This window comes from Schistocerca nitens, chromosome 1, assembly GCF_023898315.1.
Source record: "Schistocerca nitens isolate TAMUIC-IGC-003100 chromosome 1, iqSchNite1.1, whole genome shotgun sequence".
Taxonomy (NCBI): domain Eukaryota; kingdom Metazoa; phylum Arthropoda; class Insecta; order Orthoptera; family Acrididae; genus Schistocerca; species Schistocerca nitens.
Genome location: NC_064614.1, coordinates 444,405,833 through 444,421,731, shown reverse-complemented (window position 1 = coordinate 444,421,731; position 15,899 = coordinate 444,405,833). Strand labels below are relative to the sequence as shown.

At 38.2% G+C, this 15,899-nt stretch overlaps 1 protein-coding gene across 4 annotated transcripts in view; it reads right to left on the bottom strand.

Annotated features, from left to right (window-relative positions):
• LOC126251517 (protein outspread) overlaps positions 1-15,899 on the bottom strand; it is a 794,443-nt gene that overhangs the window by 51,375 nt on the left and 727,169 nt on the right. For all 4 annotated transcript variants that reach the window (XM_049952001.1, XM_049952029.1, XM_049952011.1 and 1 more), the window contains exons 14-15: positions 7,383-7,550; positions 4,384-4,475 (exon numbers count right to left, since the gene is read on the bottom strand). In XM_049952001.1, the coding sequence (XP_049807958.1) occupies positions 4,384-4,475; positions 7,383-7,550 (260 nt within the window). The remainder of the gene's footprint in view (positions 1-4,383; positions 4,476-7,382; positions 7,551-15,899) is intronic.

The following is a 15,899-nucleotide window of genomic DNA, read 5'->3' as shown; positions in this document are numbered from 1 at the left end:
ATGTCTCACAGCAGAAAATGGTTTTCCTGTTTACACCATTTTCATTTCTTTTCGTAGAAATTATTCAATCCTTCACAATTTGTTTTCAATTAAGATTATAAAATACATCCTCCTATTCATCCTCTATCAGTAAAAAGTGACGAGAGTCCTTTATTGATGAGCTCTTTTTCTAGAAGAAAGATGTACCATTCTTTTGCTGTTTCTTATACAATATTGCAAGAAGTTGCATGCCAGATCAGAACTCAAACTTGGAACCCAGTAAGAGCATTGCTCATGAAAAGGAGTCATTTTCTTGATTCCTGGTCTGGTACAAAGTTTGAGTGTGCAAGATGTTTTACAACAGTGTTTAATCCACTGCAATGTAAAAGACTCATTCCATATATTGCTCTAATTTCTTGTTTTTTCAATCACTTTGAAAATTTTCCTTGACTGCATAACTGCCCCATTCTATGGATTCATATTTTACGCAAACCCTAAAAAAGCTGAGAGCTCATGTAGAACTTGCCAGTTAATATGGCCATCTGTGTGCACTTGCAGAACTTGCACCAAATGAAACACTATTTGTGACATTAATGGAAAATAATCATGAATAACATGTTCAGGTGTTATCTAGCCAGAATACTGAATGTAAAGAAACACTGTAATATTCTGTGAATTGCACAGACAAAAAATTTGAATGCTTCACTTGGCAGGTTTCTTCAGATTATAGTAATTTTTATTGAATCCCACCTTTCAAACTACTGTGTTGTTAACTACAAACATATTTCTTCTGTCAGATATAACAACAATTTCATGTAGTTCAATGGCCTAGTGAAAGTCTTTCAATTGGACACAATTTTGTCAACTTGCATGTCCCTATAACCTACCACAGTTATACAATTGGGGAAATGGACCTAGAATCTAACATTGAATCCACACCATGTGATGTTTCTGGCAAATCTCCACATTATTGAGACTTGAATCCTAAGTTAAAAGGCACACTGAAACATCTCTTGTCCGACCAGGAGTTGATCCCGCAGACTTTCAGTTTCCTGGTGATTGGTTTGTTGATTTGGGGGGAGGGGACCAAACAGCAATGTCATCGGTATCACTGGATTAGGGAAGAATGGGGAAGGAAGTTGGCCATGCCCTTTCAAAGGAACCATCCCGGCATTTGCCTGAAGCGATTTAGGGAAATCACAGAAAATCCAAATCAGGATGGCCAGACACGGGTTTGAACCATCATCCTCCCACGCGCGAGTCATGTGTGCTAACCACTGCGCCACCTCGCTCGGTTTTCCTGGCGAGTACTTTTCTGCTAGATCACCTGATTTATGCAAGTCTCTTCAGGTGTGACAGAAAAACCTAATGCCACATGCAAAAACCTGAGCTGGAATTTTCTGAATTTCACAGCATGTTCAGTACTGTATAAGGAATGCCTTCTTTTCTTCTGCTGAAACTTGTTTCTATGAGGGTCGCAATGAGTCTTTTGTTAGTGGAGTTGCATTTGGTATTTTTCATTCTAACATGTTTAGAAATAAGATTATCACTGAAAAAAAATTAAAAATATTTTAAGTTAACATTGTGTGCTAAGTACTTTGAAGACCTTGAATCAGATCTGTCTGACAAAGAGTGCAGGGAATCAATAAAATCACTATAAACCTTTCAGTCACACGTAACTTCCTTCCTTACCACTAACTTTAATCATTGCAGTTTACATTACAGCTTACAGGAAGAATTGTCCTTACCTACTCTCATCGCTAAATGCTCTCTCATTCATAGTAAGCTCAAAAAGCCACATCACAATATTATTCTTCTTCTACATATATTTTGCCAAGTATTTTTATATGAGCAAAAACCACGCAAAAGGTACGATCAACTGCGTACTTCAAAACTTCGTGTAATGTGAAACTGAGCAAATAATTTATGCTATCTGCTGGATAGATTCAGTACATTAGGATACCTGTAGCTGTCTCTCTTAGCACAGGAAACAATTTTATTACTGTTTAAAGATATAAAAGATTAAAAAAAATCCAATGTTTCAGCCACTGTCTTACAATGAAATAAGAAAGGAAAATCATTATGTTGGACACAACTGAACATTGGTTTGGAAACAGTGATTAAAGAAGATACAAACATTTAAGAGGGAGAACAAGATGAGAGACTTATGTTCTCAGTGGCAAACAATCAGCATGCGGTCGCATCCCCTGTTTGGGATTGCATATGGACACTATATTGAAACCTGGCTGTTTTATTCTATGACATACTGCCTTTAGCAGTTTTTTGTTCTGGTGGACAATGAATGTTGCATACAAAGTCCTGAGCTTTTCAGCTCTAGTGTTTTAATTATATGTTCACCTGAAAATGTGGCTTTTAGTGCCACAAAACCAATAGTGATCCAATAATAAAGGACTAAATACAGCTGAAGCCATTTACCAATACCCAAGATGACTACCCATAGCTGTGGTTGCCCCACCTACAAGATTGTCTGCAATCAGTCACAGGTTACTGAAACTTGGTCATTTATTTTAAATTACAGAACAAAAACTACAAGCAATAAGGATAACATACAAATTACTACTATAAGTACTCTTAATTTCTGAACTGATTCATTCTTATAAGAGAAACTCGCTTATCAGCAGGAAAACTAAATACTCTGTAGCAATGTCACTATTCTGCTAGGTTATTAAGGGGAAAAAATGATTCTCAAAATGAAAGTAGACAACTATCTTAGAATTTCTGTCAAGGGCTGTGGCAGACATAGCCACAAAATGTCGCTAAGATTTGAACTATGTAACAAGACACCATCATCACATTCATTCTAACACTGAGGCTATTTTATGTTCCCATATTACTGATATTTGTTAAATGTTTGTAAAGCTGTCATCAAACTCAAAGGGTGATTTGAACAATGCAGTCCTTCACTTGCACTCGTTCACTAGGCACGGTTCCTCTAGACGGTGCACTGTTGCCTTCCTCCAACCTTTAAACTTACTTACCCACCCAATTACAGAGAAATTTTCAGTTTATTGTAGGTTTTGGACCACAGTGCAGTTCAGCATTTTTCACATAAACAAGCATTTGCCAGAAATGAAAGAAATGAAAGTGACAGACAAAAATTCCAGGACTGGCCACAGACTGAAACCAAGACCTTTGGACTCATAGTTTGGCATTTTTACCACTGACATAAAAAGCTACACTGTTATATGTTCATGAAAATATTACACAGAGTGGGGCAAATAAAAGAGGCCCAGATAAGTGGCAGTATTAACGGACGAGGAAAAGACCTACAGTTACTTCCAACAGGATGGAGCAACTGCCAATACAGCTGGGTGAACCTTGGAGCACATTTACACACTCTTCATGCCTGACAGAGTTGTTAGCAGAAGTCAGCCTGGTCACCTCCCTAGCTGGCCACCCAGGTCTCCTGGTATGACTGTGTGCTATTACTTTGTGTGGGCAGCCCTCAAGTCTAAGGCATATTGCAACAACCCTCATAGTCTTCAAGAACTGCATCAGAACATTTCAGATGAGTTTGCAGGAATTTCAGCAGTTCACCATCAATCTGCCTTCGGCAACTTGCTGACCAGGGCCCAAAAGTGCCAGGAGACGAATGGGGGTCAATTTAAACATCTGCTACAGTCAGGTTTCCTCTGATGTGTTTCTTTGTGCCCTGTAACTCTGTTCTCCAGGCCACTTTTATTTGCCTCACCCTGTAGTAATTTTTTTCCCCCACTTACATGACATTCACAGCTATGTGTAGTATGGTGAGAATGCTGGCTATCAACGACCAACATTGCAACTAATGTGTACCAGACAAATACATCAGTGATTTGTATGTATAATACTACATTTCAAATGGGAATATGTAGGATTTTAGGACAAATCTAAAGCTTGAAAACTAATAACCACTCAAGAGTGAAACACATTTGGAAACCAAAAATGCAGCTGCTCACTTTAAATACAACGACATGATGAAAACTGAGAGAGAAAACAGGGTCAACTCAGGAAACAAAAATATGGGTGTAAGAATTTTAATAACTGATTACCTCTGATGTAACAAAACCAGATCTCTGCTGTTTCTTTCCATTGAAATCATGAGAAATGTTTTCAAATTAATCATTAAATTTGTCTCGGATTTGACATTTTTTAAAAATGGGAAATGTATCTGGCTATGTATTTAAACATCTGCCTTAATGACTTACCTATACCACTTAACTTCCAAAAGTCTTCAAGAAGAAAAACATACAACTTACGTTTGAGATTTAAATAGGGAATAATGAAGAAAGTACATTAAATGCACTCAGTCTAAAAGATTCTAAATATCTAGTTTTGTAGTTTTATCTCTAGTTTAAAAACAAAGATACAATGGTGACTCATTATGATTTCAGCATCCATTCTTACCTTTCTTTGAGTCTTTCCAATTCCTCTGCTTCTCTTGTCCTAATTTCTAACTGGTGTTCAGTTTTCTCCAAAGAACTCATTAAATCTTTTACCTGAAACACAAACATTTAAGGAACTTTTAATTACTAGCTTTTTGGTTTAAGAATCATGTAAGAAGGTTGTACATGTGGAAGTGACCTGAAGACACTGCAAGGTTTCAGACTGACTATACATGAAGTGTCAAAGAAACTTGCTATAGGCATGCATATTCAAATACAGATATACGTAAACAGGCATAATATGGTGCTGTGGTCAGCAATGCCTATGTAAGACAACATGTGTCTGACGCAGTTGTTAGATCAGTTACTGCTGCTACACTGGCGGGTTATCAAGATTTAACAGAGTTTGAACGTGATTTTATAGCCAGCACATGACCAATGGGACACAGTATCTCTGTGGTAGTGATGAAGTGGGGATTTTCGGGACCCCTGATGCGTCTAGACACAACTCTGACAGGTGACGTGTACATAGGTATCCTGTCTTATCACCTACATCCATTCATGTCCGTTGTGCATTCTGATGGTGTATAATGGCAAGGAACAGATTTCAAAATTGGTTTTAGACTGTAAAACATTTTCAAGGGCAGATATGAGGGTTGGGGTTGTTTGGGGGAGGAGACCAGACAGCGAGGTCATCAGTCTCATCAGATTAGGGAAGGATGTCAGCCGTGCCTTTTCAAAGGAACCATCTCGGCATATGCCTGGAGCGATTTAGGGAAATCACGGAAAACCTAAATCAGGGTGGCCGGACGCGGGATTGAACCATTGTCCTCCCAAATATGAGTCCAGTGTGCTAACCACTGACAGATGTGAACCATAATTTATTGGTTATGACCTGCAAGTCAAAACTTAAAAAGGTAGGAAATTAAGCAGATGGGATCTGGATAAACTGAATAAACCACAGGTTGTTAGAGAGTTTCAGAGGGAGCATCAGGCAACATTGGACTGCAACAGTCAAAAGGAATGCAATAGAAGATGATGGATAGCTCTGAGAGATGAAATAGCAAAGGCAGCAGAGGATGACATATGTAAAAGGCAAGGCCTAGTAGAAGTCCTTGAATAATGCCAGAGATATTAAATTTAATTGTTGAATGGAGAAAATATTAAAATGCAGCAAATGAACCAGATAAAAGGGAATACATATGTATAAAAACAAGACTGGCCATAAAAGCAAAATAGCCAAGGAAGAAAGGCTAGAGGAGAAACATAAGACTGTAAATGCATGTATAACTAGGGAGAAATATAGGTACCACCTATATGAAGATTGAAGAGACTGGTGGAGAAAAGAGAAGCAACTGTATGAATGTCAAAAGCTAAGATGGTAAGCCAGTGCTAAGCAAAGAAGGGAAAGCTAGAAGGAATTTGAGAGAGCCTCAACAAGAGAGGTGAACTTCAAGAGAATATTATAGCAGGGAAGAGGATCAAGATGAAAATTAGATGGATATATGATACTGCAAGAAAAATTTGACAGAACTCTCTAAAACCTAAGCCAAAATAAGGCCCCCTGAGCAGACAACATTCCCTCAGGATTTTTTAAATCGTTGGGGGAGCCAGCAATTATTCCACTTCATGTGCAAGGTGCAAGATATAGGAGGCATGTGAAATACCCTCATACTTCAGGAAGAATGTAATAATTCAAATTACAAACAAAGCGGGTGCATACAGTTGTGAATATTTACTCTCATACTTCACGAAGAATGTAATAATTCAAATTCCAAACAAAGCAGTTGTGAATATTACAAAACTATCAGTTTAAAAATTATGGTTGCAAAACACTAACACAGATTATGTACAGAGCAATGGACCAACTGGTAGGAGGCAACCTCAGGAAAGACCTGTTTTGGGTTCCAGAGAAATTAAGTTACATGCAAGACAATACTGACACTCCAATTTTTCTTAAAAGCAGGTTAAAAGAAAGTAAACCTATGTTTATAACATTTGTAGTTTTAGAGCAAGCTTCTGACAATGTTGACTGGAATATACAAGGTGTGATTGGACAGTTTAAAGAATGGATCCGCTACTGCTTACTGGTTTGGCGGGCAGGTACATGGAGGGTGGGGGGAGAGTCATTGCTTTGTCCTTGAACACCCTCTGACAGGAAACTGCATTTCCATTTATTCAGTTCGTTGTGGCAGCTGGCTGAGTGCGGTTCTGTTAGGGCTTGTTGCTGGATTCTGTCTGCGTGAAAATGGATGTAAAAACGGAGCAAAGAGTTTGTGTGAAATTTTGTTTTAAAACCAGGAAATCAGCTTCTGAGGCTTACGAACTAATGAAAACAGCTTTTGGAGATAACTATATGAGCCAGTCAAATGTTTTTGTCTGGTTCAACAGATTTAAAAATGGCCGCAAATCATTTGAAGATGAACCAAGGTGCAGCCCACCTCAAAAACAAATGAAAATGTTGTGAAAGTTCGCTCTGGGCGTGTTTATGCGTGCCACCAGTCCTTCTACCTGGTACTCTGAATGTGTGTACCTCTTGCTAATCAGCACCACCAAGCAACAAAAATTCAATTCAGTTGTATGGCCACAAATCAGTTCACACAAACTACTCAACATTTCCATGTGTCTGGAAGGAATATTTTGGCACAGCTAGTTGAACACATTGATTAGTGCACTCCAAGTCAAAAACAGAGGGTTTAAAAAAAACACTGCACGGATACTGTGTTATTTCATACACTACGCAGAAAATTCAAGCACAAAGTAAAAGTTGTGAACACAGAACCTATTATTCTGTGCTTACCATGCAATAAAATGCTGGGTGTTATCTTCATGCATCAGCAAAGAAATATTTCACTGTAAAACAATGTTCTTTTTGGAAAACAAAATTTCTAACAAGCTGTGGGTATGTGAAAAATCAAAATTCAAATCACTGCTTACACTTTACAATCTTGTTAATAATCATGGATCATTTTCATTAAATCAAAATGGTTATTAACACTGCAGATTTCCCAATCTTTTTACCTTATTTTCAAGTGCAGCAATTTCTACTTTGTTTTGCCGTAGTTTGAGAAGCTCTTTTTCTGCAATACTGACATCACACAGAGCAATGCTTAGACGTCGTTTCAAGTCCTCTACCTCTGTTGATTGACTCTCTGCCGAGTCAAACAAAGAGCTCTTCACCGAGTCGACCTGAAACAGTTTTCCTTTGAAACATGTGCAAATTCACAGTACAAAAATGACAGTTCTACTAAGCATTTTCTCCGGGGTGTGGAAGTCTACAGAAATACAACAACTGAAAAATACAAACTTTTCACCTATGTGCAGCAAAAAGTCTGGATTTGAGTAATTGATTCTGAACAATTATTTCCATTTACCTTGAGTATTGTAAATGACCATTTCTAAGAGTATTAGCTTTCATATGAAATCTCATATGTCTTCCCATGTTTTTGGTTGTCTTTTCTTCCCCTTAACTTCTTGAAAGAGATAGTTCTAGTTGAGAAAATTCAATATCAGTTACTTGTTTGGGGGAGGCGGGGTAGCCATTGGATGAAACAAAATTCACCTGACTTCTAGTCTTGCTATGCTTCTGTGGAAAGCTAACAGTAATACTTCTTGTTCTACACAGTCTTATTAAATAAAAAATTCATGCAAAAACATTATTGACAGTTTACTTTGTTTCTTGTGTCTGTTGCACAACACCATAATGGCAGATGTATGTGGCCAGAATAATGAAATTCTACAAAAGTAACTAATCATTACGACAGAACGGGGGAGGAGGGGGGGGGGAGGGGGAGGGGGAGGAGGAGGAGGAGGAGGAGGAGGAGAAGAAGAAGAAGAAGAAGAAGAAAAGCATTAAAATCTTCATGCCTCATTATCGTCAGTGAAAATGAATCGAGTTGGGACAACAAACAAATTTGGCATAGTAAGAAAATGAAACACCTACAGCCATCCTTATGATCTTATTTATTGTGTAGCTACAATTTCTGGCACTTCAATGCACCATCTTTAGGCCTTAGTTCATGTAGAAAGGGTTATCGTGATCCATATATATGCTGCATCAGTAGCCAATGTAACAGGTTTATGTACCAGCATTAAAGTAATAACTAAAATTATTAATAATTATTTTATGCATTATTTCTAGTGTGGTTCTTTCACAAGACGTACTATGGGGTGTATCAGATAAACTTTTTAAATGTGGACAGTAGAGTTCAGAAGTGAGACCCTACCAATGTACTGTAGCAAAGAGCAGTTTTAGAGAAACTGAAGGAGTTCCTTCAAAGCTATGTTCCCTACCACTGAACTTGAGTAATTAATGCATAGTTTTACTTATACTCCTATATCTTCTTTCCTTCTTATAAACCATGCAGTCTGCTGAATGTGGAGAGTGATGCTTATGACTATCAACACACAGGTGCCGGAACACGGGCTCCCCTCATGGAGTTGGTGTCGACATTCATTACAAAGATGTTTCTCCATAAAGTGGAAATATGTATCGAAATGCAAACACCAAAAACATCTCACAAGTGGCATATAACTTCATATAACACTGATAACAACCGATAACAAACAAGCTTTACCTTCTCTGGGACAGATCTCACTCAAATGCCAGAGTAAAGAAGCCAGTATTGATGGAATTGTCCTTACAACCTTTCTGAACGTGCCACACAAAATGAATGCCCCATCATTCCGAACTGGCCCAGTGCCTCATCAGTTTGAAGGATGAGGTCCCTAGGATAAATCACCCCCTGAACCATATTCCAAGTCACTCGTCCCCCTCCCCAAGCATGAAGGGCCATAGATTAGGTGGCAGAAGCAGTTTTGATCAACAGTGAACCACACCAAATCTTAGTGAGAGGTTCCACTTTATCAAACTTGTTTTCGATATCTTACACAAAAAGTAACAGCTTGGTGGTAGTGAAATTGTCCCTGTCAGTCCTAGTGCAGGCCAGGTAAAGGGGAAAGTGTTTCATCCCAAGTCAGCGAGCCTGGCCAAACTCCCAGGATGCAGTCAAGGAAGGGAAGTCTGCAGTGTCATAAGAAGCAGTATTAAATGATTCATTGCCAGCTAAAGAGAGAGCCATGTAATAATGGCCAGTTTTTTGACAAAACTTTCTCTCACCCTCTACATGCTTGCATCTGGCACACTTGGTTAACAGGCACTTTTCTGTTTACAGAGACAACAAGAATCTCTAAATTGTCAATACCAGTGCACAGTGCTCTGTTTACAGGGCAACTTTCTTTTTTAATTCCTTCTGAATGCATGCTGCAGTGTTGTAACAGATAAATATTTCACCTATTCTTAGACACACAAACTCTTTTCTTGCTTTGTCACTATTTTTTACGGAGCTGCACTTGCCATACCAACTGGTGACCACAATGCAAACTTCGCGAGTTTACAGTTCTATTCATGCAACAGTCATATTTGTACATGTAATACTGTGGAAAATATAGAACACTGAAAACAAATGAATCATTTACAGTAACCCTGTGTAGCACACTGGGAAATGTATGTATCATAAATACAATATCAATTGCCTTAGTAAAATAAGTTACTACTGCAAAGAAATTATACAAGAAATAATTATACAACAGTCACGTTTTACTTTTCATGAGTTCCAATATTTTTCTAAAATTATACCCACAATTAGTAAGAACAAAAAGAGTGGTGCTGGTGTCCTTTCATAGGTTCCTGCTTATGTTTGTAAAGCTCATACTGTGTAACTTCCATTGAAGACAAATATTTGTAATCACAGTGTATTTAAAGTTCATCCACTTTACAAAGTTAGAAATACATTCCCAAACAAAGTCATAAGCGTCCAACCCTGTTAACTTGGCACTTGGACTGAATCTTGACTTGCACATGGTACTAAATAGAAAGACACTTTAATAGAAAATTGAGTAACAAATTTTAGGTATTTGTGACATTTGTTCCAGGAGGAATATAAATAACTGAAATTCTGTTTGCCTAATGTATTTAGGTACCAGCATTAAAGTAATAACTAAAATTATTAACAATTATTTTATGCATTATTTCTAGTGTGCTTCTTTTACAAGATGTACTGTGGGGTGTATCAGATAAACTTTTTAAATGTGGATAGTAGAGTTCAGAAGTGAGACCCTACAAATGTACTGCAGCAAAGAGCAGTTTTAGAGGAACTGAAGGATTTCCTTCAAAGCTATGTTCCCTACCACTGAACTTGAGTAGTAAATGCATAGTTGCACAGTCAAAAAGAACAAGGGATATTTAATAATCAAAGAGACAAATTTATGTAGAAAGAAACTGCATATTTTTTACAAGTGAGACTTTTACTACTTCTTAACACAATCCTAACCATTATTAATATAGTTGTTGCAAATGTGCTTGGCAATATTGTCTTGGTTGGCACTACTGGTTGGCTATACTTACTCATGCCTTGTGGTCTACTCTCCTTGGCTGCAAAAGTATTTATCTGGCCACAGTTGAGAGACAAAAGTGGGCAGTGCATGAAGCAACAAGGAAAAGAAGTCCTGGATGACCGTTGTTGCAAGTTGTGAATGCAGTTTGTTTAGGGGGCCAGCTACACATACTGAGCAATCACAAGCCTGTTATATTGTGGATTCCGGAGGCAGTGAAGCCTGAATTTATGGTGGGGATTATAGTGTGTAACTAAATGGGGCATAAGGAGTGAATTCTGGCAGTGGAAATTGATTTGGTGTGCTTGTATCACAACTTTCTAGTTACCATTAGCAGATTGTGAGCTGATAAGACAGTGTTCACGAATTTGGCAGTACACTGTGTTTGTGTGATTATGTAAAGGAACTGACTTTGTATCGGTGTACATTGTTCACAGGCAGTTGTCTGATTACTTATACTGTCTCTATGAGTCTGAATGCTCACTGCATTTTAATGCTGTTCTATAGTAACATGCTTTGTACGATTGCAAATTGTTCATGCACAGCCAGCTTGTTACAGTTGCAGATAGTACCACTATACTCGCTGGCTGCATTAAGAAGCCATGGTTTCCCATTTCTAACACTGAATTTGCCCATTGAGGATCAGACAGACCTAACCATATTTTTGCCACTTTTGATTTGTTAGTACCATAAGGTACGCAGAATCAAGGCCTATGTTATGATCAAACAAGCGTAACTCTATCTTATGTAGTTTCTGTTTCAGTTGTCAACATATCTACATTTTACGAAAAATAGTAAGGATCAGAGAAACGGAAAAGCTGATCCATTTTTAAATCACAGGATGCAGTGTTAATTTGCAAAAGGGAACGGCTCTTACATTTCTCTGGTCCTAACAGGACTAATAGAAGTTGCTTTTCCCGCTACTTCTCTTTAGACGCATTGTTGCCATCGCTCTGTGACAGCAATGAAATGCTACTTCCTAGCAAGGAAGACAAATATTGTTTCAGTTGTGAATGGATTCACATGCAAGTAGGAGCACTATGGAGTCCAGAGGAAGAAGGATGGTGAAAATGTGCCTGGAGAAGGAACAGAATTTAATTGAATCTTTTAAGTATTAGAATCTGTTCTTAGTGTATATATTTCAGTACTAAGTAGTATAATAATAATAATAATAATAATAATAATAATAATAATAATAGTAATAATAATAATCATAGCTGAAGAAGAATATGATGTGGAGATGCTCAGGACATCTTTGGTTCATGTACAGATGATGATCCTATGAACCGAACAACACTACAGATTCTGGTGAGTAGCCAAACAATTACTGAACAACTGTCATGTTATTGTTACAGTCAGCAGTGTTGAACATGGAAGTCCCTTGTAAAGAATGTTGTCACAAAAACTGCTGAAGATGCAACTAGTGCACAAGTAAATCATCACAATCAGGATGAGTAAATTGCAGATAAAAATGCTGGTATCGAGAATATTAACAAAACAAAAACAAAAACAAAAAAGGGTAACCGTTAAAGAGGATTGGAAAAGAAATCAATCAACAGCATGATAGGACATATATTTCTAATAAGAATTCTGAAGTTCCTGCAAGAAACTTGAAGCCAAAAGATTGCTCTAATTGTCCATGACAATACAGCAAGCAGTAAGTTTACTGAGCAACACAGACACAGATGCATAGAGCCTACTGGGATCTTGGATCAGTTGAGCTACAAAGGCAAAGTTAGTGGAAGAAGAAGAGAAACAAGCTGTGAGGACAAAATCGGATAACTCATGAAGGAAGAGGACCAAGAAATTCTATCTAATAAAGGGATCTGATAAGATTCAAGTGTGTATGCAGTTTCTTCTCAAGGCATTTGACATTTCTGAAACCTTTGCAAGAAATACTACTGAAAAAAAAGGAGGGATGAACATCATGTAACTGAGAAAGAGTGAAGAGGATGTCATGAGCCAGGTATAAAGAGACCAGAAGAAAGTAAGGAGGCTGTAAGGAAACACATTAAGAATTTTCCTACCCTTCCTTCTCATTACAAGAGGAAAGAATGCACAGCAGATTATTTACCTGCTGATACGAGTATTAAGATAATGTACAAGTTGTATTAAAAACAATACTATGAGGAAGGAAAGACAGTCAAAAAATTATGGCTGTATAGGAAGATAACCACAAAGGAATTTAAAGCAATATTCCACAGTCCACGAAAATATATGTGTGAAATGTATAAAGTTTTCACACCTTTTGGTCAAGGAAAAGGAAAACAAAGTTTTTAAAAGGGAACAGGAAGAGTATTTGAAAAGGAAAGAAATGGCAACGGAATTTAAGAACATTAAGAAAGAAAATGCAAGAAAAGGTGACTCTTTGCTAGCTGAATTTGACTTACAAGATGTGCTTTACTGCCCTAGAGTGAATTCAAAGGCAGTATTCTATAAAAGCTTCCCCCATGAACCATGGACCTTGCCGTTGGTGGGGAGGCTTGCATGCCTTCAGCGATACAGATGGCCATACCGTAGGTGCAACCACAACGGAGGGGTATCTGTTGAGAGGCCAGACATGTGGCTCCTGAAGAGGGGCAGCAGCCTTTTCAGTAGTTGCAGGGGCAACAGTCTGGATGATTGACTGATCTGGCCTTGTAACATTAACAAAAACGGCCTTGCTTTGCTGGTTCTGCGAACGGCTGAAAGCAAAGGGAAACTACAGCCGTAATTTTTCCCGAGGACATGCAGCTTTACTGTATGATTAAATGATGATGGCGTCCTCTTGGGTAAAATATTCCGGAGGTAAAATAGTCCCCCATTCGGATCTCCGGGCGGGGACCACTCAAGAGGACGTCATTATCAGGAGAAAGAAAACTGGCATTCTACTGATCAGAGCGTGGAATGTCAGATCCCTTAATCGGGCAGGTAGGTTAGAAAATTTAAAAAGGGAAATGGAAAGGTTAAAGTTAGATATAGTGGGAATTAGTGAAGTTTGGTGGCAGGAGGAACAAGACTTTTGGTCAGGTGAATACAGGGTTATAAATACAAAATCAAATAGGGGTAATGCAGGAGTAGGTTTAATAATGAATAAAAAAATAGGAGTGCGGGTTAGCTACTACAAACAGCATAGTGAACGCATTATTGTGGCCAAGATAGACACAAAGCCCATGCCTACTACAGTAGTACAAGTTTATATGCCAACTAGCTCTGCAGATGATGAAGAAATAGATGAAATGTATGACGAGATAAAAAAAATTATTCAGGTAGTGAAGGGAGACGAAAATTTAATAGTCATGGGTGACTGGAATTCGTCAGTAGGAAAAGGGAGAGAAGGAAACATAGTAGGTGAATATGGATTGGGGGGAAGAAATGAAAGAGGAAGCCGCCTTGTAGAATTTTGCACAGAGCATAACTTAATCATAGCTAATACTTGGTTCAAGAATCATAAAAGAAGGTTGTATACCTGGAAGAATCCTGGAGATACTAAAAGGCATCAGATAGATTATATAATGGTAAGACAGATATTTAGGAACCAGGTTTTAAATTGTAAGACATTTCCAGGGGCAGATGTGGATTCTGACCACAATCTATTGGTTATGAACTGCAGATTGAAACTGAAGAAACTGCAAAAAGGTGGGAATTTAAGGAGATGGGACCTGGATAAACTGAAAGAACCAGAGGTTGTAGAGTGTTTCAGGGAGAGCATAAGGGAAGAATTTACAGGAATGGGGGAAAGAAATACAGTAGAAGAAGAATGGGTAGCTCTGAGGGATGAAGTAGTGAAGGCAGCAGAGGATCAAGTAGGTAAAAAGACGAGGGCCAATAGAAATCCTTGGGTAACAAATGTAAAGATGAAGAGGCTTGTCTCACTAGGGATAAGACAGATACTGCCTACAGGAAAATTTAAGAGACCTTTGGAGAGAAGAGAACCACTTGTATGAATATCAAGAGCTCAGATGGCAACCCAGTTCTAAGCAAAGAAGGGAAGGCAGAAAGGTGGAAGGAGTATATAGAGGGTTTATAAAAGGGCGATGTACTTGAGGACAATATTATGGAAATGGAAGAGGATGTAGATGAAGATGAAATGGGAGATACGATACTGTGTGAAGAGTTTGACAGAGCACTGAAAGACCTGAGTCGAAACAAGGCCCCGAGAGAAGACAACATTCCATTAGAACTACTGATGGCCTTGGGAGAGCCAGTCATGACAAAACTCTACCATCTGGTGAGCAAGATGTATGAGACAGGCGAAATACCCACAGACTTCAAGAAGAATATAATAATTCCAATCCTAAAGAAAGCAGGTGTTGACAGATGTGAAAATTACCGAACTATCAGTTTAATAAGTCACAGCTGCAAAATACTAACGCAAATTCTTTACAGACGAATGGAAAAACTGGTAGAAGCGGACCTCGGGGAAGATCAGTTTGGATTCCGTAGAAATGTTGGAACACGTGAGGCAATACTAACCTTACGACTTATCTTAGAAGAAAGATTAAGAAAAGGCAAACCTACGTTTCTAGCATTTGTAGACTTAGAGAAAGCTTTTGACAACGTTAACTGGAATACTCTCTTTCAAATTCTGAAGGTGGCAGGGCTAAAATACAAGGAACGAAAGGCTATTTACAATTTGTACAGAAACCAGATGGCAGTTATAAGAGTCGAGGGGCATGAAAGGGAAGCAGTGGTTGGGAAAGGAGTGAGACAGGGTTGTAGCCTCTCCCCGATGTTATTCAATCTGTATATTGAGCAAGCAGTAAAGGAAACAAAAGAAAAATTCGGAGTAGGTATTAAAATTCATGGAGAAGAAGTAAAAACTTTGAGGTTTGCCGATGACATTGTAATTCTGTCAGAGACAACAAAGGATTTGGAAGAGCAGTTGAACGGAATGGACAATGTCTTGAAGGAAGGATATAAGATGAACATCAACAAAAGCAAAACGAGGATAATGGGATGTAGTCAAATTAAATCGGGTGATGCTGAGGGGATTAGATTAGGAAATGAGACACTTAAAGTAGTAAAGGAGTTTTGCTATTTAGGGAGTAAAATAACTAATGATGGTCGAAGTAGAGAGGATATAAAATGTAGACTGGCAATGGCAAGGAAATCGTTTCTGAAGAAGAGATGTTTGTTAACATCGAGTACAGATTTAAGTGTCAG